This window comes from Salmo salar, chromosome 01 (assembly GCF_965601325.2).
Source record: "Salmo salar chromosome 01, fSalSal1, whole genome shotgun sequence".
NCBI lineage: Eukaryota > Metazoa > Chordata > Actinopteri > Salmoniformes > Salmonidae > Salmo > Salmo salar.
The window spans coordinates 73659479-73679693 of record NC_138291.1 but is presented as its reverse complement, the minus strand read 5'-3'; the positions used below and the strand labels follow the sequence as shown (position 1 = coordinate 73679693).

General features: G+C 43.7%; 1 protein-coding gene across 3 annotated transcripts in view; it reads left to right on the top strand.

The window, feature by feature from the left end:
* The window catches only part of LOC106608142 (anaphase-promoting complex subunit 1), a 59157-nt gene extending 38942 nt beyond the window's left edge, over nucleotides 1–20215 (top strand). For 2 of the 3 annotated variants that reach the window (XM_014205899.3, XM_014205888.3), the window contains exons 29-49: nucleotides 1713–1984; nucleotides 2768–3002; nucleotides 4453–4544; nucleotides 4817–4951; nucleotides 5584–5666; nucleotides 5927–6005; nucleotides 6369–6443; nucleotides 6863–6924; nucleotides 7033–7123; nucleotides 7197–7250; nucleotides 7408–7601; nucleotides 9026–9112; nucleotides 9657–9774; nucleotides 12789–12866; nucleotides 13175–13242; nucleotides 14958–15096; nucleotides 15895–15981; nucleotides 16320–16415; nucleotides 17154–17355; nucleotides 19533–19667; nucleotides 19863–20215. In XM_014205899.3, the coding sequence (XP_014061374.1) occupies nucleotides 1713–1984; nucleotides 2768–3002; nucleotides 4453–4544; nucleotides 4817–4951; nucleotides 5584–5666; nucleotides 5927–6005; nucleotides 6369–6443; nucleotides 6863–6924; nucleotides 7033–7123; nucleotides 7197–7250; nucleotides 7408–7601; nucleotides 9026–9112; nucleotides 9657–9774; nucleotides 12789–12866; nucleotides 13175–13242; nucleotides 14958–15096; nucleotides 15895–15981; nucleotides 16320–16415; nucleotides 17154–17355; nucleotides 19533–19667; nucleotides 19863–19990 (2510 nt within the window). In that variant the 3' untranslated portion in view covers nucleotides 19991–20215. The remainder of the gene's footprint in view (nucleotides 1–1712; nucleotides 1985–2767; nucleotides 3003–4452; nucleotides 4545–4816; nucleotides 4952–5583; nucleotides 5667–5926; nucleotides 6006–6368; nucleotides 6444–6862; nucleotides 6925–7032; nucleotides 7124–7196; nucleotides 7251–7407; nucleotides 7602–9025; nucleotides 9113–9656; nucleotides 9775–12788; nucleotides 12867–13174; nucleotides 13243–14957; nucleotides 15097–15894; nucleotides 15982–16319; nucleotides 16416–17153; nucleotides 17356–19532; nucleotides 19668–19862) is intronic. The other variant, XM_014205906.3, reaches the window with a different exon arrangement.

The following is a 20215-nucleotide window of genomic DNA, read 5'->3' as shown; positions in this document are numbered from 1 at the left end:
CTCATACCTGTGTGTGTCTGAGAGAACGTGTCTGTGTCTTCAAACTAGGGCTGGCCGATATATCAAATTCATTTCAATGTATGTTTTTGCGTGATATTTCAAATGCCTGTATCGCAAGAATCAAGTTTATTTGTATTTTTGGTGCACCTTCCCATTTACACCAGAGAGCTGAATATAATGACAAGATGCTCATGTCTCCGCTCTAACAATGGGAGTCGTTGTCCCAAAACCGGGAAGGCAGGCGACAAGCTTAGGTCCAAAATTAGCCCATAGAAACGCATTGGGCTTATTTTGGACAGATTTTGGCGAGTGTGAAACCTCTAGCTTTGCTTCTTCCTCTCTGTTTACACACACACACACCAAGCCCCTGCCACTCACACCAACAAAGTTGAGAGATCACTTCTTCCTCTGACAAGCGGTTTCAACTCATTATTTGCATTTGAAGTTTGGTCCAACAGAATTGGTAATATGGCCACTGAAACACATGGAGACATTATTTTACTGTAACAGAGAAGATAAGCCTTCTAACGAGACCCTTTTTTATGTCTCAACTACACAAATTGTGCCCAGAGCAGACACTACTAAAACAGGAGTATCAATGAACATTGATTCTGGAAAATGAATGCTCAGTTTGTTGCGCGCGGCATTGCGGTACCACATACCACAAGCAGCATTTTAGCCAAAGACTGTTATACTAGCTGTCTAGTCTGTGTTTTCTAAATGTGCAATAAGCATAACACACAATTATATAAGGAATGGGCAACTCGTTCTCATTCTGAGGAATAAGGTAGGCCACTTGATTTCAACATCTGAACAAAGTGGACAGGCTAGCATGCTGTTCAAACAGTTGGAGATGGACAGAAGGGTGTGTTCATAACAATTCAACTGTTCTACCTTGTTAGCTAACAAATAGATACACGTTGGCATATATAAAGATTAGCAAGCTACTCACTAGCACGTTGACTTGTGCTTGAGAGATTGTTTGAGACCTGTTTTTCATTTTCTATAATTCCTGCTACAAGAAGTTAGTCATTACATTTGTAACAAAAAGGGCATTTTCATAGACTTGAAAGACAGATCAGGGATTATTGCAAAAAAGCAGGTTAAACTATTTTGATAAAATAATTTAATTGTTAGTGGGGCTTATATTTTGCCTTCATTTCACACACCCTCAATTTTTGAAATGCAGTGTATTTGACATTTAATTGTACATAAAGCTTATTTAGAGAAAACAAAGAAATCGTGAATCGCTAGTAAGTTTGAAAAAAATGTAGATATTATTTTTAGGCCATATTTTTAGGCCCTACTTCAAACACGTTTACAGAAATAGTTATGACAAAGCATCAAGTACAGGAATATGTTGTTTTTCCTTTGAAGATCTGAGTAAAAAGGCTTTTCTCAGTCTGTCTATACAAGTTCAATCTCTGGGTGTGTTTTTAACAGCAGCCCACAAGAAAGCACACAAAGCTCACTTTAGTCAGTCTGGATCTGTAATTACAGCTGGTGCTTCAGTGTGTTGTGTTTTAGGACAAGGGAAAGAATGCAATGTGTGTGATCACTGTGATGAGAAGCAGAAACTTATTTTGAACCCGGCAGGCCATGTTTACATTGCTCCTTGGTGCCAACGTGATTCTGGACTAAATGTGGAGAATGCATGCATGCGTGTGGAGTTTGTCAGAATCCGATATGGAGTCTTGTGTTTCTGGTGACAGGTCGTGCGCCCCCTCAGAACACCATGGTAGATCTGAACAGCGGGAACATTGATGTTCCTCCCAACATGACGAGCTGGTCCAGCTTTCACAACGGGGTGGCTGCGGGCCTGAAAATCGCCCCGGCCTCCCAGGTGGACTCTGCCTGGATTGCCTACAACAAACCCAAGAGCCCCGAGCTGGCCAACGAGTATGCAGGCTTCCTCATGGCTCTGGGCCTCAATGGACACCTCACCAAGCTGGCCACACTCAACATACATGACTATTTAACCAAGGTGAGCATGCATGCAAACACAGGTTCTGCGGTTGAGTTTAGTCGTGTAGTTTTTGTCATTACATGTTTTGAAGCTTCTCTAGATTGCACGTTGGTTTTAGCAGAAATTGTCTCTCGGCATCCTGTTATTTTTCTCACATGAAAGTGGGAAGGCCTCAGCGCGCTGAGAGCGGAGTTTCACTTTGACTTTTCCCTGGCAGTGACGCATAGCAACTTTCTCATTTCCAGTTAGGCCTGCCATAGAAGGCTGTGTGGTCATATCTATCACATCTCTCAGCTCAGGAAAGATCAGTGGTTATTTACTACAGTATACGATTTTACTACTATTCTCATTCTTGCTAGCTTATCACCTTTGCCAGGACAGATGAGCCTACATTGGAGCACAACGTGTGAACTTTTAAAGGTCTGCTGCTGTATTGTTAATTAGGATATAGTACAGCAGTCTTTGATGGCTGAAAATTAATATTGAATTATTTACGTATGAAAGGGATCAGGTGATTTACGCAAAATTAGTACTTTCAAATGTTCTCATTCGTTTTGTTATGTAGCATAATTCTGCGATGAAGGAGAAAACAATTACTTTTAGGTTGAACTGCAGTGTAGTTTGGTTCCCCCAAAAAGAGGAAGAGGGCAAAAAATCTACCTGCTCTGATCTGTTATAACCTCGTTGTTTTACACTCGCTCCCCAGTAACTCAATCTCTCCATTTGTTAATAAACAAGTGAACCCCTCTGTGTATGAAGTCCATGGGGGACTAATGAAAATGGCTGCCGGTGTGTCCTCAGGGCCACGAGATGACAAGCATCGGGCTGCTCCTGGGTGTGTCTGCAGCCAAGCTGAGTACCATGGACATGTCAATCACCCGCCTGCTGAGCATCCACATTCCCGCACTGCTCCCTCCCACCTCCACTGAGCTGGATGTACCGCACAACGTTCAGGTGGCGGCCGTGGTGGGCATCGGCCTGGTCTACCAGGGCACAGGACACCGCCACAACGCGGAGGTGCTGCTCGCTGAGATCGGTCAGTGATAGATACGTCCCTAATGAAGTAAATGTTTTGCAGGGAGGAGGGCATACAACACTAAATACAATACAAGACACAAACTGTTTTGACATGGAACTGCTGGTCCCACATAAAACAAACTACATAAATGCTTTATAATAGCATACGTAGACTTCATAAGTGCAACAGATGTCACATATCATTTATAAGCTTATGTCATGTTGTAAAGTGTGACATAACAGCTCCCAACGTAGGATGCATTGCACAACCTAATTTCTTATGAGATTTTAGGATGGTTGTGCGAATTGTCGCGTTTAATTCTTCAAGTTTTACTGGTGAAATGTCCATACAGCATCTGCATGCCAACCATTTAATTTCATGCGGATATTCATTTAGATCTTGAATTAACAACAGTGTTGTTTTGAATTACGTACCTTGAGCAAATTTTAGCGCAGATGGTGTTAGCAAACTGTAGGATACCTGTATTTTGTTTCAATCGAAGCACATATTTTGCCTAGTGGTGCGCACTGTTGTTTTGGCCGCATGAGAGAGATTCGACCATTCATACAATCATCCAGTAAGAAAATAGATGTTTTTTTGTCTTACGGTAACTTTCTATGCTATTCCGTTCTATTATGTAGAATACTATCATGTGATCTTGCAGACACTGATTCGCTCATGCGCAGAATCATCTGACCTTTAGCTGTCGGAAGCAGGGTTTCTGAGAACTCTGATCCGCAGCCTCGCCCTTTATTTATTCACCGTCTTTATTTAACCTGGTCAGTTTACTCAGAGCATGTGTCATTGGCTTAGCATTACACTGTAGGCCTCACATGACAGTTAGCCCTGACCTGCTCCAGGCCAGAACACAAGGTTTTCACCACATCAATACAGTTTCACACTGTTTAGATGGCAAGTAATGTCAGGTGGAATCTCACACTTCATATCAGCATCTTCATTTGCCCGGGTTATGTCAGCCTTTTATAAAGCACATTCTTTTTTGGGAAATGTACATTGTGTGTTATATCACATTTAGCAATGCACCCTACATATGGAGCTGTTATGTCACACTTTAGTAGTCCCTTTAGTTGCAGTATGCTTAAGCCAGATGATTTGTGAAGTGTCTATGTTGTGCCTGGATATTGAATAGATTATAGGTGCTGGCGCTCCAACCAAGATTTAAAAAATTGTCTGGACCGCTGAAGGGGTGCTCAGTCCTTAGAATGTACAACTGAAATGTCTAAGGAAGGTTCAGCACGGCAGCCTTATTCTCTTCAATGATATGTATTGCTGACACGTTTTGGAGCAAGCTTTGTTGTCAAGGCAGAACTTTCTCTATGATACGTCAGCAAAAAAATATTAAATCATTGAAGTAAAATGTATTCTTTCAAATATGGTGCTTTGATGATGGAGCTTACTCCAGAACTCCAATAAATAATGAAGTTAACAGATGTTCTTCTTCCTGCAGGTCGACCCCCTGGTCCTGAGATGGAGTACTGTACAGACCGCGAGTCCTACTCCCTTGCCGCTGGGCTGGCCCTGGGCATGGTCTGTCTGGGGGTAAGTCTAGTAGTACACACTGCAATTACACTATTGGATCAGCTCTGCGGTAAGTTACTTACTGTACTCCTGTGTATGTAGAGAGGTAATAGAAAGAGGAAATGCTCTCACATGGAAAGCACTCTTCATACTTCAAAAGGCTGCTGAATGGAAAAAGGTGACTAAATGCATCACTAGCGTTCCCTCAGGACGTGGATCATATAAAAAAACGGAAGAGGAGAGTTTCTCAGTCACTGAATGACCCCTTCCCCTCCCACCCTCTCTCTCCATAGCATGGCAGTAACCTAATAGGTATGTCTGACCTGAATGTCCCTGAGCAGCTCTACCAGTACATGGTGGGGGGGCATCGACGCACCCACGCCGGCATCAACAGAGAAAAACACAAGTCCCCCAGCTACCAGATCAAGGTAAAGGGGGAAAAAAGCAAACAGCAAGATAACTTTCCTCACTTGTAGGCTGTTAGGTTCTAAATAAACGGAGTAAAAACTCACGGACCGCTAGTAAAGCTCAAACCAAGTTTATTCACCCACTGGGTCACACAGCTGCATAAGACAAAAACATGTTCTCACCAGCACAAATATTTATACCCCCCTTTAGGCGGAGTCTCCTCCTTTCCTCTAAACATTACATCTTTGTTGCTAGGCAGGAAGTTAAGTGATGTGGGTACCTCGTCCCCCATTCCTCACTAATCCACAGCTATCCACCCTTATCAGTGACCACAACCATGTGATTGCCTTTTCCCTTACTTAGTAACATTCCAAGCCCATGGCTCATATCCAAAGTCCATTGACCCCACCGTATACATTCCTCCTATATATAAACATTAACTTATGGTGTAGCAAGTATTTGAAATTACAACCCAACAAGGCCTACTGTCCAGTTCATCCCCATCTAACATATTAACATTTTTCCTGATGGCACAAAACCAAGTTCTAACAGAATACACTGCCCGGAGACTTTGTCCCAACTCTGAGGGTTTCTGGTTATTGTCTCAGGTTTTAAGTTTTTTTGTAACTAATGGCCCTGTTCTTTGTGACAGGAGGGTGACACCATCAACGTGGACGTCACCTGTCCTGGAGCGACTCTAGCCCTGGCCATGATCTACCTGAAAACCAACAATAGGTGAGAATGGATTCCACCACCACCACTCTTATTCTCATATTAGATTAGCCTTCAACGAGACGCAATGTCCTATTCTCTTATACTTGACTCCACTCAGCATGCTCCCTGTAAGTAATGGACTCCATCTAATCTTACACGGTGCATCACAGCACATCTTGACCCCAGCCCTCCAGCACATACAAAATGACTTCTTCAGTTATAAGCTATCACCTGGTTCTGGCTCAGGCTGCCATTAACACCTATTTTTCACCCCTTCACAGGTCTATCGCTGATTGGCTGAAAGCTCCAGACACCATGTTCCTCCTGGACTTCATCAAACCAGAGTTTCTGCTTCTCAGGGTGAGTCAGTGCAGTGAAGCGCAACTACTGTAGCCACCGTGTACTAGCCACTACGGACCTGCCTTATTCACTATGCCAGACCCCAGAGTGTGCAAAGCTGTCATCAAGGCAAAGGGTGGCTACTTTGAAGAATCTAAAATATATTTTGATTTGTTAAACACTTTTTTGCTTTCTACTTGATTCCATACGTGTTATTTCAGAGTTTTGATGTCTTCACTATTATTCTACAATGTAGAAAATAATGAAAATAAAGAAACCCTGGAATGAGTAGTTGTGTCCAAACTTTTGACTGTTACTGGATATAATTCAAAATGTCTGATCCAGTACCCTCACACATTGTCACTGTCTGCTCTCCCTCCTCAGACACTGGCCAGGTGTATCATCATGTGGGATGAGATTCTACCCAACTCGGAGTGGGTGAGCAGTAATGTGCCTCAGGTAACTGCCCTGAATATGCACACATGCACGAACACTTCAACTCATTAGACACAAGTCACTGCCAGCACAAACCTCTACTCCGGACAAGTGGTAATATCATTTCGGCCTCGGGTTCTTGGGGTCAACAGTGCAGATGTCCCAGTCCATAGACATTAGAGGTTCGATCTGAGGCTCTTAATGTTGTTAGTTAGTCATACTGTGTGATGAACTTGTTAATGAATGACATCAGTGCTAATAAGGAAACCAAGTTTCAGTCCTCAAATGACTCTTTACTGCCAAGCGCATACGACTGAGGCAACAAGGCTCAATGACATTTCCTCCATCTGGACCCATTTACATGTCAACAAGATCAAATTAGTTAATATCCCCAAAACAATGATTATAGAATCAAAGATCGGTTTGCTTTGTTTTGAATCCAGATAATCCAAGAGAACATTGGGAACCCAGTGGTTTCAGAGGATTTGAACATGGAAACTTTAGCGTGAGTACAAACTGACATTACTTAGTTTCCTTAGCTCTCTCCGCATGACTGAATTTGAGTTGGTGTGTTTAGTCTCATAATGATGTGTGTCACGACTTCTGTCCTCAGCCAAGCCCATGACTACATAATCGCTGGAGCATGCATGGCAGTGGGATTTCGCTTCGCTGGCTCGGCCAACTCAGACGCATTCGACTGCTTGGTAAGAAGCGCGAACTTCAAAATAAGTTAGTTATTTGGCTAGTTCGTCTCTAACCCTTCTGTTTCTCGCACAGTACAAGTTTGCAAGGAGTTTCATGCAGTGTTTGACATCAGCGACAGCGACGGTTGTAAGTTTCACTGCTTCCATATTTCTCCCAAACATAATGTCCATTTAAGCCATTAGAAGACATTCAAGCTCCAAATCACCACAACCAATTTTTCTCTCTCACCTTGACACTTTCTGCGTGTTTGTCTGTCTGTGTCTCTGTGTGTCTCCTATGCCAGACGGGCCACTATAACCTGCAGACATGTCTGAGCATGGTACTGCTGGCCCTGTCCATGGTGATGGCTGGCTCTGGTAACCTGAAGGTGCTGCAGCTCTGCCGCTTCCTCCACAAGAGGACCAGTGGAGAGATGAACTATGGCTTCCACATGGCCCACCACATGGCCCTGGGCCTGCTCTTCCTGGGAGGAGGGAGGTGAGACATCTTTCCACTACAGGTTTCAGCCAGCCTCTCCAATGGTCATAGCTGACATAAATATTGCTTGTACTGTCTTTTGCATTGAAAGTAAATCAAACATAATCTAGTCAAGGGATATTTTACTTTTCACCTGTCATTTGTATCCGTATCAATATTGATTGTATGTTTTGCTACAACACGTGTATAATGAGTTTACGTGTGAGGGCTGTCCTGTTATGTGAGTGTTCTTTATAACAAATAGTTCAAATATCCAAGGGCTATGCAAACAGTGACTATGGGGTATCTAGTTTTATGTAACAATACTCATTACTGATGCTAAACCTGTCTCCTTATCAACATTTACTGGACAAACTCTTTGATTTTAGACTTGCTGTTTTTAGACTTGCTTATTTTAGGGCTGACAATTGCAGGCCCACAACTTCAAGGTCGCAATTTGAATGGCCTTATTGTAGTATTCTCAGCCTATTCCGGCCTTGAACATACGCCTGCATAAGGAAAGATTGTAGTGGGGAGCAGACACATGGCGTCTTTCTTTTAATCGTTTCTTGCGCACTCTATCTCTTTCTCTTTTTCTCTCTCTGGATGTGGTCTGTGGAGAATTATTTCATCCTGCATAGTAACCAATCAGCATACAGCCCTGCCAGTCTGGCTTTCATCATAGAACCTGAAGTGAAAAAAGTATCTTCTAATTCTGTGTAGCTACAGAGTTCCACAATGAGCCTAGTCTCAGCATAGGGAATGGGTCAATTCTAACATAGTAATATTGCTCAGGGACAGGTTTCTGAAAATGAATTTCAGAAGCGCTAAATGAACAGCCATTCTCAGTGAATATGTTACTCTACAGTTCGAGATGAGATCGGTGTTGAGCAAACAGAAGTTGATTGTTGCTCTCTATGTTTGTGGGTCTTGTTATCAAGCTGACTTGTGTAGTAAATAGTGCAGTTTTTTTCACCTATGTCTGTAATAGACTTCGTAAAAACAGGAACATCCCAGCCAGTTCTCTTTATCCGTTGCCATGGCGAGTGCATGAGTGGCAGCTCGTGGGTTGAGAACTAATCTCTTCAGTTGGTATTTTAAGAGGCGAGACACCCCCTCACCTACACCAACCCAAACAAGTGATTTTTCTCTCCAAGCCGACACAATGAACCAGCCTAAGCACACACTTAAGTGCAGCCATTTTTTTTTTAAACTTTTTTTTTTAAGTAGGGCTTTTATGAGCACAAATTACGTCAGGTGCCTAGCAATTCAAAACTGTTTTGCCCAGGCCAAATTCCTCATTTGTTCTTTGGACCTATTCACCCAAAAATTATTATATTGTAATATGTGCCAACATCAACACTGATGGGATGTGCTTGTTTGTTTACATTTATGTCTGTATCCATGATGTAGTGGTCTGATGTTATCCCGTTGTCCTCTCCCAGGTACACTCTCAGCACCTCCAACTCGGCCATCGCTGCCTTGCTTTGTGCTCTCTACCCCCATTTCCCTGCCCACAGCACAGACAACCGGTAAGACAGACAACCAGTAAGACAGATAACCTCAGGGAATACAAACAATAGGTACAGCTTATCAGAGCTCTAAAATGGCAGGACAGACAGAGGTCTAACGTAAAGCATAGACTTTCAAAGATCATAATGAATTCGGTGTATACTGTTTGATAGTATTGCTGTTTTGAGCTGTAGATTTTAAGAATTACAAAATGGGCCGTGAGACGGGGAGGGAGTGTTACATGAGGCGAGATAAGAAAGTCATCAGTACTTCTACTGACAAGTCAATGACCATAATTAAGAGTAGTTAAAGAATACCATATAGACGAGGGCTACTCAAGTATTGCAGATCTTTCGTTTCTACCTGGTAGGTGGTTTATCAATTGATTTGTAATTGATTAGACAATGTTCACTCATCTGGTCACTTCCGGCCGGGTCTGACTCAGTTGTTAATTTAAATCCAGTCAAGTTGATTTGATTTAGAAGAAAGGGTGAAAAGCAGCAATGCTGTGGCCCTCCAGGTTCTTAATGTAAAATGTTTATGTGTGTGATCTCTGTGCTTCAGGTACCACCTGCAGGCTTTGCGTCACCTGGGTGTCCTGGCGGCTGAGCCTCGTCTGCTGGTCCCAGTCGATGTGGACACACTGAAACCCTGCTACGCCCTGCTGGACGTCACATACAAGGTATTCAACTCAATGACTTAGTCCCCAGTCAAGATACAACCCGTTGAGACCAATGAATGGTCATAATGACCATTTAGTGTCAACCTAGCGGTGTCTGCTATAACCTTCATATGTGATACCTTCAAGATGAGTCTGACTCATTCATTCAGAATTAAAGCCACGTGTTAAAACAATCACTGGAGACCCATGAACTTGAAAATGATGAAACTAAACAGGTGTTAATAGAGGGGAAGTTAACATTTTGGAATGCACTTCCCAGTTTCAGTTTTGCATGTACTCATCTGATCCCTCACTATAGAGTTGATTGGTACAGTGCGCACTTGTATTAGTAAGAGGCAATAGCAGAAGTGGAAGCTACATGCAATACATCAGAATTTGGCCCTGCTAATAGTAGTAGCAACAAGCAACTGTGGACTTCCCTGTATTTAATAGTGATCTTGTTACACAGGAGAACTCATGTTGAACTTTTTCGCTCTCATTTGCTGAAAGCGTCATAGGTGTCCGACTGGGCCCTCTCTTGCGTCATAAATTTTCCTGTGAACATAGCCGTAGTTGTCACTTCCTCTATTTAACCTTATTTGAGGAGGCTTTGGTACTGTATGTCTGTCATTTCATTATTATCCTAAAATGGCATTACATGCACACAATTTTTTTTGTTACCTTTATTTAACTAGGCAAGTCAGTTAAGAACAAATTATTTACAATGACGGCCTACCAAAAGGCCTCCTGCCGGGACAGGGGATTAAAAATACAAAAAATGTCAATATAAATATAGTACAAAACACACATCACGACAAGAGAGCCAACACAACATGGTAGCAACACAACATGGCAGCAGCACAACATGGTAGCAGCACAAAACATGGTACAAACATTATTGGGCATAGACAATAGCACAAAGGACAAGAAGGTAGAGACGACAATACATCATGCATAGCAGCCACAACTGTCAGTAAGAGCGTCCATGATTGAGTCTTTGAATGAAGAGATTGAGATACAACTGTCCTGTTTGAGTATTTGTTGCAGCTCGTTCCAGTTGCTAGCTGCAGCAAACTGAAAAGGCGAGTGACCCAGGGATGTGGGTGCTTTGGTGACCTTTAACAGAATGTGACTGGCAGAACAGGTGTTCTATGTGCTCAAAGATATTGTTCTTGGGCACATACAATAAGGTAACCTGCCTAAATGACTACTGACCCATAGTATTCACGTCTGTAGCCATGAAGTTCTTTGAAAGGCTGGTCATGGCTCACATCAACACCATTATCCCAGAAACCCTAGACCCACTCCAATTTGCATACCATCCCAACATATCCACAGATGATGCAATCTCTATTGCACTCCACACTGCCCTTTCACACCTGGACAAAAGGAACAGCTATGTGAGAATGCTATTCATTGACTACAGCTCAGCGTTCAACACCATAATGCCCTCGAAGCTTATCACTAAGCCAAGGACCCTGGGACTAAATAACTCCCTCTGCAACTGAATCCTAGACTTCCTGACGGGCCGCCCCCAGCTGTTAAGGGTAGATAACAACAAATCCGCCACGCAGATCCTCAACACGGGGGCCCCTCAGGGGTGCGTGCTCAGTCCCCTCCTGTACTCCCTCTTCACTGATGACTGCACGGCTAGGCACGACTCCAACACCGTCATTAAGTTTGCAGATGACACAACAGTGGTAGGCCTGATCAACGACGAGACAGCCTATAGGGAGGAGGTGTGAGACCTGGCCGTGTGGTGCCAGGACAACAACCTCTCCCTCAACGTGTTCAAGATAAAGGAGATGATTGTGGACAACCATTGTGATGCAACCAGCATCCTGTCTAGTTGCATCACTGCCTGGTATGGCAACTGCTCGGCCTCCGACTGCAAGGCACTACAAAGGGTAGTGTGTACGGCACAGTACATCACTGGGGCCAAGCTTCCTGCCATCCAGGACCTCTATACCAGGCGGTGTCAGAGGAAGAACCTAACAATTGTCAGACTCCAGCCACCCTAGTCATAGACTCTTCTCTCTGCTTCCGCACGGCAAGCAGTACCGGAGCGCCAAGTCTAGGTCCAAGAGGCTTCTAAACAGCTTCTACCCCCAAGCCATAAGACTCCTGAACATCTAATCAAATGGCTACCCAGACTATTTGCATTGCCCCACCCCCCCCCCACCCATCTTTTACGATGCTGCTAGTCTCTTATCTATGCATAGTCACTTTAACTCTACCTACATGTACAAATTACCTCGACTAACCGGTGCCCCCCGCACATCGACTCTGTACCGGTACCCCCTGTATATAGCCTCGCTCTTGTTATTTTACTGCTGCTCTTTAATTATTTGTTACTTTTATTTCTTTAGGTATTTTTCTTAAAACTGTATTGTTGGTTAAGGGCTTGTAAGTAAGCATTTCACTGTAAGGTCTATACCTGTTGTATTCGGTGCATGTGACAAATAACATGTGATTTGATATGGAGGATGAGGGCTGCAGTTAATATCTCAGATAGGGGGGAGTGAGGCCTAAGATGATGATGTGGCCGGGGACACTTTGCTTCTTCAAAGTCCAATATCTTGAAAACATGACTGCTGACATGCAACTGATTTTGGGAGTGTATCAACAGTGGACTTATTTTAAAAAATACCAAAATATAATTTTCGACTGGAGTTTTCCTTGAAGGTTGGGTTTGCGGGTTCACCATGAAGTGCTCCTTATTTCAATTACTCTGGAACAGCAGAGGGAGAGACATGCTGCGCACATCAATTATAATGACACCCCCTGCATGTGTGCAATCACACACTTCACCTCTGCACGTACACACACACTGCATATTTCGATGTTCACTATGATGTTGCATGCAGCACACGTGTACATGATTTGAATGTGTACATGGTGAATTTACATTTTCCGTTTTTGCGTGCACAGCTTTAGCCCATGTTTCAGTTCATGTTATGTATAATGGCTGTGTGTTTCTGTGTTAATTTCTTCTTGAAAGTCTTCAGAGCATTTTTTTATTTTATCAATTTCAGGAGACTCCATGGTATGAGGAGACTACAGTGGAGCTGATGGCCCCCACCATGTTGCCTGAGCTGCAGCTCCTCAAAAAGGTAGAAGGAAATGTAGTACTTTATCAGACAAATGTAGTCAGGCTGCACAATTTCTGTTTAGTCTTGTCAAGCAGGATGGTTGATGTCAACATTAAGATTTACAAAATGTTTGTTTGGAAATGAGTAATGCGATTTGGACTTATTCATAAGCTTTTCTTACTTCCTTTTTATATACAATACAGGGAAGAAAGGTCACTTAGGGTGGTCAAACTCAGCTATTACAAAAAAGAATATGATATTTTCACATTGTTCACAAAATAAAGTTGAAAAAAGTATTGGCTGACCTACTTGTTTTAATGTGCTTACAGGTGAAAGTAAAAGGACCAAGATACTGGGAGCTGTCCATAGACATGAGTAAAGGGACTCAACATCTAGAGTAAGTCCTCTACTTGTATGTGAAAAGTTTCTGGCCTAATATACAGATTCATATCATGATATCTCTGTGGGTGAGAAGTTACCAGGTCTATGTCCATTGATGTCTTTACGATACAGAGAGTTTGATGTGCTGCTGTAATGGTTGATAATGGCCGCAAATGTTGTTTTGTCCATCCTAACGGGCGAGATAATTTGTAAAAATCCAAATAACTTTACAGATCTTCATTGTGAAGGGTTTAAACACTTTCCCATGCTTGTTCAATGAACCATAAACAATTAATGAACATGCACCGGTGGAACGGTCGTTAAGAAACTAACAGTTTACAGACGGTAGTCAATTAAGGTCACAGTTATGTAAACTTAGGACACTAAAGAGGCCTTTCTACTTACTCTGAAAAACACCAAAAGAAAGATCCCAGGGTCCCTGCTCATCTGCGTGAACCTGCCTTAGGCATGCTGCAAGGAGGCATGAGGACTGCAGATGTGGCCAGGGCAATAAATTGCAATGTCTGTACTGAGATGCCTGAGACAGGACAGACAGCTGATCGTCCTCGCAGTGGCAGACCACGTGTAACACCTGCACAGGATCGGTACATCCAAACATCACACCTGCGGGACAGGTACATCACAACTGCTTGGGCAGTTGTTGTTGCCATCCAAATCAAATTTTATTGGTCACATACACATGGTTAACATCTGCTAACCATGTTTATGTGACCAATAAAATTTGATTTGGATGGCAACAACAACGGCCCGAGATACACCAGGAACGCACAATCCCTCCATCAGTGCTCAGACTGTCTGCAATAGGCTGAGAGAGGCTGGACTGAGGGCTTTTAGGCCTGTTGTAAGGCAGGTCCTCACCAGACATCACCTGCAACAACGTCGCCTATGGGCACAAACCCACAGTCGCTGGACCAGACAGGACTGGGAAAAAGTGCTCTTCACTGACAAGTCGCAGTTTTGACTCACCAGGGGTGATGGTCAAATCTGCGTTTATCGTCGAAGGTATGAGCGTTACAGAGGGCTGTACTCTGGAGCGGGATCGATTTGGAGGTGGAGGGTCCGTCATGGTCTGGGGCGGTGTGTCACAGCATCATCGAACTGAGCTTGTTGTCATTGCAGGCAACCTCAACGCTGTGCGTTACAGGGAAGACATCCTCCTTCCTCATGTGGTCCCCTTCCTGCAGGCTCATCCTGACATAACCCTCCAGCATGACAATACCACCAGCCATACTGCTCGTTCAGACAGGAATGTCAGTGTTCTGCCATGGCCAGCGAAGAGCCTGGATCTCAATCCCATTGAGCACGTCTGGGACCTGTTGGATCGGAGGGTGAGGGCTAGGGCCATTCCCTCCAGAAATGTCTGGGAACTTGCAGGTGCCTTGTTGGAAGAGTGGGGTAACATCTCACAGCAAGAACTGGCAAATCTGGTGCAGTCCATGAGGAGGAGATGCACTGCAGTACTTAATGCAGCTGGTGGCCACACCAGATTCTGACTGTTACTTTTGATTTTGACCCCCCCCCCCCCCCCCCCCCTTTGTTCAGGGACACATTATTCCATTTTTTTTTGTCACATGTCTGTGGAACCTGTTCAGTTTATTTTTGTGGTTGAATCTTATGTTCATACAAATATTTACTCATGTTTGCTGAAAATAAATGCAGTTGACAGTGAGAAGATGTTGTTTTTGTTTTCTCTCTATATATTTGTTGTAGGTCCATTCTTTCCAGAGATGGGGTTCTGTATGTGAAGCTACGTGCGGGGCAGCTGCCCTATAAGGACGACCCTCGGGGTTGGAAGAGTCTATTAGCCCCCAATGTCAACAACAGGAACTCAGAAGTCCGTACATTCAAGGTACAAACATCCTGGCCCTTCGCTTACAATCCAATCCTTTTATGGTACAAAAAAGGAACAACATGTTTCTATGTTAGTGCTACTTTAGCACTATAGTAATATTGTATACATAGAAGGTTCAGTCATACTTTACAATACAGGTCATATTTGAGAAGGTCTGGTCACAAATTTCCTAGGTGTGGCAAAGGTCCTGTTGAGTATGGCTGGCATACAATATGTTTTAATTTAAGCTTTATTTAACTTGGCAAGTCAGTTAAGAACAAATTATTATTTACAATGACAGCCTACCGGGACAGTGGGTTACCTTGTTCAGGGGCAGAACGACAGATTTTTACCTTGTCAGCTCTGGGATTCGATCCAGCAGCCTTTTGGTTATTGGTCCAACACTCTAACCACTGTGCTACCTGCTAGACCAGTACACACATGTATGTCAAGGTTGAGGAAATTGAATAGCTAAAATTAGTATAACAGACCTAGTATAATGAGTCAGAAAGGGTAAAAATAGGTCATATTGATGCACATATAATCCCAGTATAACAAGGAGTAGTCACGTGACATCACTCTGGAGTGGCGGAACGAAACCAATATACTGTCTTGACAGTATGTGTGACCACTTATTTCCCTGTGCACTCAATGTCAACCTCCGTACCTGTCTATTGCCCAATAGCCTTCTCAGTCAATATGTCCAACTAGGTGCAATACATCATCCCTCATTGGAAACCTCCCATAGCCCTTCAGTGTAAGTGCCTCCCGTAGGCACGATCAGCAGATCTTGTTTTTTTTTTTTTTCTCCCACAGCCTGAGGCCATCTCAACCTTCACCTCTGACGCTGCCTTGGTCTCCTTTGCTGAATACTTTTGTAAAGCCTCGGAGAGCGTGAAACATGTGAGTTGATTAGGAAAGTATGGTATATGTGGCAGCTATAGGTTAACATTCAAACACGGAGGACAAATTTGACTTAGACTGCCTATGTCTCTCCCCTTGTGAATGCACTTGTTAATCACTTGAATCCCATTTACACCAGTTACATATTACATTCGTATATGTAATTGGAGACACTGTGAAATTGAAGGAGATTGGTGATAACCTTTTGTTCATGATTTTATTTCAATTATTGAAACACCCTTCACTGCCTATTTTATTATTCCAGTTTGTTTCTGATTGTTCAATTGATAAGCTCGCACTGAATGGCACTTATATTTACTGTTGTTGTCTTTGTCCAGAAACAGGACACTTTGGCCTTATTCTCTGCCATTCTATATGAGTGTGTCACTCAGGAGAACCCTGAGATGCTGCCGACATACATCGCTATTGATCAGGTAAGAAACATAGAAATGACCCATACAATAGCAACAGTGGTCTCTCCAACCCTGTTCCTGGAGAGCTAACCTGTAGGTTTTCGCTCCAACCCCAGTTGTAACTAACCTGATTCAGTTTGTCAACGTGCTAATTATTAGAATAATGTGCACTAGATTAGGGTTGGAGTAAAAACCTACAGGACTGTAGTTCTCCAGGAACAGGGTTGGATAGCCCTGATGTACATACTTCCACTCATAGAATGCAACTGTATTACTGTTCGTTAAAGATTCACTATGCAGAAATTGCTCTGCCATTTCCTGGTTGCTAAAGTTCTAGTAGTTCCCTAATTTCCGTTTATGTGACGAAACAAGCAAGTATAGTGTAGAGAATCATTCACCATCTAAACCGCTGTGAAATATACTTTCCGTAACCAAAAGTAAAAGACACAAAAACAAAACTTAAGCACGGGAAGCATAGAAATAGAGTACATGGAACAGATCTAGCGCTTCTTAGACTTGCTTTCAATGAGTGACAGATCTATAATAAAAGTTTTCATAGATTGACTTTTCCCAATGCAAACTGATGTCACTTCAATGTGCTCTCGATTGTATTTCTCCAATGTCTTCTCTCTCTCTCTCTCTCTCTCTCTCTCTCTCTCTCTCTCTCTCTCTCTCTCTCTCTCTCTCTCTCTGTCTCTGTCTCTGTCTCTGTCTCTGTTTCTCTGTTTCTGTGTGTGTTTTGACTGTTTTCTCCCCCAGGCGGTACGGACCCTGGAGCAGACAGAGATGTGTGAGACGTTTGCTCTGTGGCAGATGAGACTGGTGTTGGAGCTGTGTGAGAGCAGGGTGCTGCAGCACAGACTGAGGGAGGGGGCACAGGGCAGGGGGCTGCTACTCAGCTCTGAGTTCCTGCCTGTCATGAAAAACTCTGCTGATGGCACCCTGGACCGCTGGCTCACTGGTGAGCAGTCTCAACACAGAGGATAGACTGTTAACACATCAATTTCAATGTACACAGTACAGTTTGTACCAGTGTGTACCTGTACTATGACACACAGTTCCCGTCAATGGGACTGTACGTGCCAGAACATGTCTTTGGGTGTGACAACTAAAGACGTGGGAAACGTGGGAGGTGATTATGGCAGGCTTTCTTTCTCATGAAATATTGGCAAGTGGCAACCATCAATAGAAAACGGATTGTGATAGTCTTAAGTTAGGAATAAATCAAATCAAATGTTATTTGTCACATGCGCTGAATACAACCGGTGTAGACAATACCGTGAAATGCTTACTTACAAGCCCTTAACCAACAATGCAGTTTTAAGAGAATATTTACTAAATAAACTAAAGTAATTTTTATTTTATTTTTTAAGTAACATAATAAACTAACAATAACGAGGCTAAATAAAGGGGGTACCAGTACCGAGTCAATGTGTGGGGGTACAGGTTAGTCGAGGTAATTAGTAGGGGTAAAGTGACTATGCATAGATAATAAACAGCGAGTAGCAGCAGTGTAAAAACAAAGGGGGCGGGACTCCTCAACAGAAGCAGTTAAGGAGACTTTTGGACCTAGACTTGGCATGCCGGTAATGCTTGCCATGCGGTAGCATTGAGAAAAGTCTGACTTGGGTGACTGGAGTCTGACAATTTTTTGGGACCTTCCTCTGACACCGCCTAGTATATAGGTCCTGGATGGCAGGAAGCTTGGCCGCGCGCACTACCTCTGTAGAGCCTTATTGTCAGATGCCGAGCAGTTGCCATACCAGGCGGTGAGGCAACCGGTCAGGATGCGCTCAAGGGTGCAGCTGTAAACTTTTTGAGGATCTGGGGACCCGTGCCAAATCTTTTCAGTCTCCTGAGGGGGAAAAGGTGTTGTTGTGCCCTCTTCACGACTGTCTTTGTGTGTTTGGACCATGATAGTTTGTTGGTGATGTGGACACCAAGGAACTTGAAGCTCTCAACCTACTCCAGTACAGCTCTGTCTATGTGAATGGGGGTGGGTCCGGCCCTCCTTTTCCTGTAGTCCACGATCAGCTTCTTTGTCTTGCTCACGTTGAGGGAGAGGTTGCTGTTCATGCACCACACTGACAGGTCTCTGACCTCCTCCCTATAGGCTGTCTTGTCGGCCTACCGCTGTTGTGTTGTCAGCAAACTTAATGATGGTGTTGGAGTCGTGTTAGGCCACGCAGTCGTGGGTGAACACGGAGTACAGGAGGGGACTGAGCACACACTCATGAGGTGCCCCCTTGTTGAAGATCAGCGTGGCAGATGTGTTGTTTCCTACCCTTACCACCTGGGGGCGACCCGTCAGGAAGTCCAGGATCCAGTTGCAGAGGGAGGTGTTTGGTCCCAGGGTCCTTAGCTTAGTGATGAGCTTTGCGGATGTAGCCTGTAATCAATGGCTTCTGGTTGGGATATGTATGTACGGTCACTGTGGGGACGATGTCATCGATGCACTTATTGATGAAGCCGGTGACTTAGGTGGTATACTCCTCAATGCCATTGGATGAATTCTGGAACATATTTCAATCTGTGCTAGCAAAACAGTCCTGTAGCGTAGCATCCGTGTCATCTGACCACTTCCGTATTGAGTGAGTAACTGGTGTTTCTTGCTTTAGTTTTTGCTTGTAAGCAGGAATCGGGAGGATAGAATTATGGTCAGATTTGCCAAATGGAGGGCGAGGGAGAGCTTTGTATGCATCTCTGTGTGGAGTAAAGGTTGTCTAGAGTTTTTTTTTTACCTCTGGTTGTACATGTGACATGCTAGTAGAAATAAGGTAAAACAGATTTAAGTTTGCCTGTATTAAAGTCCCTGGCCAGTTAGGAGCGCCGCTTCCGGGTGAGCATTTTTTTTGTTTGCTTATGGCCTTATACAGCTCCTTGAGTATGTCTTAGTTCCAGCATCGGTTTGTGTTGGTAAATGGACGGCTATGAAAAATATAGATGAAAATTCTCTTGGTAGATAGTGTGGTCTACTGCTTATCATGAGGTGCTCTACCTCAGGCCAGCAATACCTCAATACTTTCTTAATATTAGACATTGCGCACCAGCTGTTGACAAATAATCAGGTCCATTACATGATTGCAGGTAACCTCTCTACATCTGACCTGTGTGTGTGAAACCCCCCCGTCTCCACAGATAACAGCCATGTATTGAGGTCATACATGAGTGGCCAGTCCCTTACTGAGGACATGCTGTCCAACATGCTGGCGTGCTTCCTGGTTTACCACTCCATCCCCTGCCTCAGTAAGATGTCTGCCACACACCTGGAAGGTAAACAACTGTTAGCTGAATGTTGTGGTTAGATTTACGTTTAGTTTGAACCTAACATGTTTGACACTGGTGGTCTCTCTTTTGGCTTACTGCTGGATTCTTATATCTGACTCCTTTTGTCTCATGTGTGGAGAAGTCATCATGTCTCTGCTGGTCTCTCTCTCATTCTACCAATCCGCTCACTTGTTTCCACAGGAAGTACATCGTTCCCTGAGCTCCTGTTGAAGTTCAGTCAGCTGGGCATCCCTGTACGCGCCCTGCTGCGTTTGGGCCCTCTGCTCCTAGGGACTGCGGGCTTCTGGACCGGGCAACTGGCCTGTTGATATTACCCTGACCTTTGACCGCTAACCTTGGTCTCTGACTTTACCCTGGTCTTGACCCACAAGGGTCACTCTGCAATGCTTGTTGCAGCTCGCAAGAAATGGATATGATATAACATTTCATTGTAAAGGCTTTCTTGATACAGATTGTATGTCAAATGTTTGTACTGTACTTGTTTGTTTTCTCTTATATAATAATGCAGTAAATAAAATGTGACTTGAGACTAA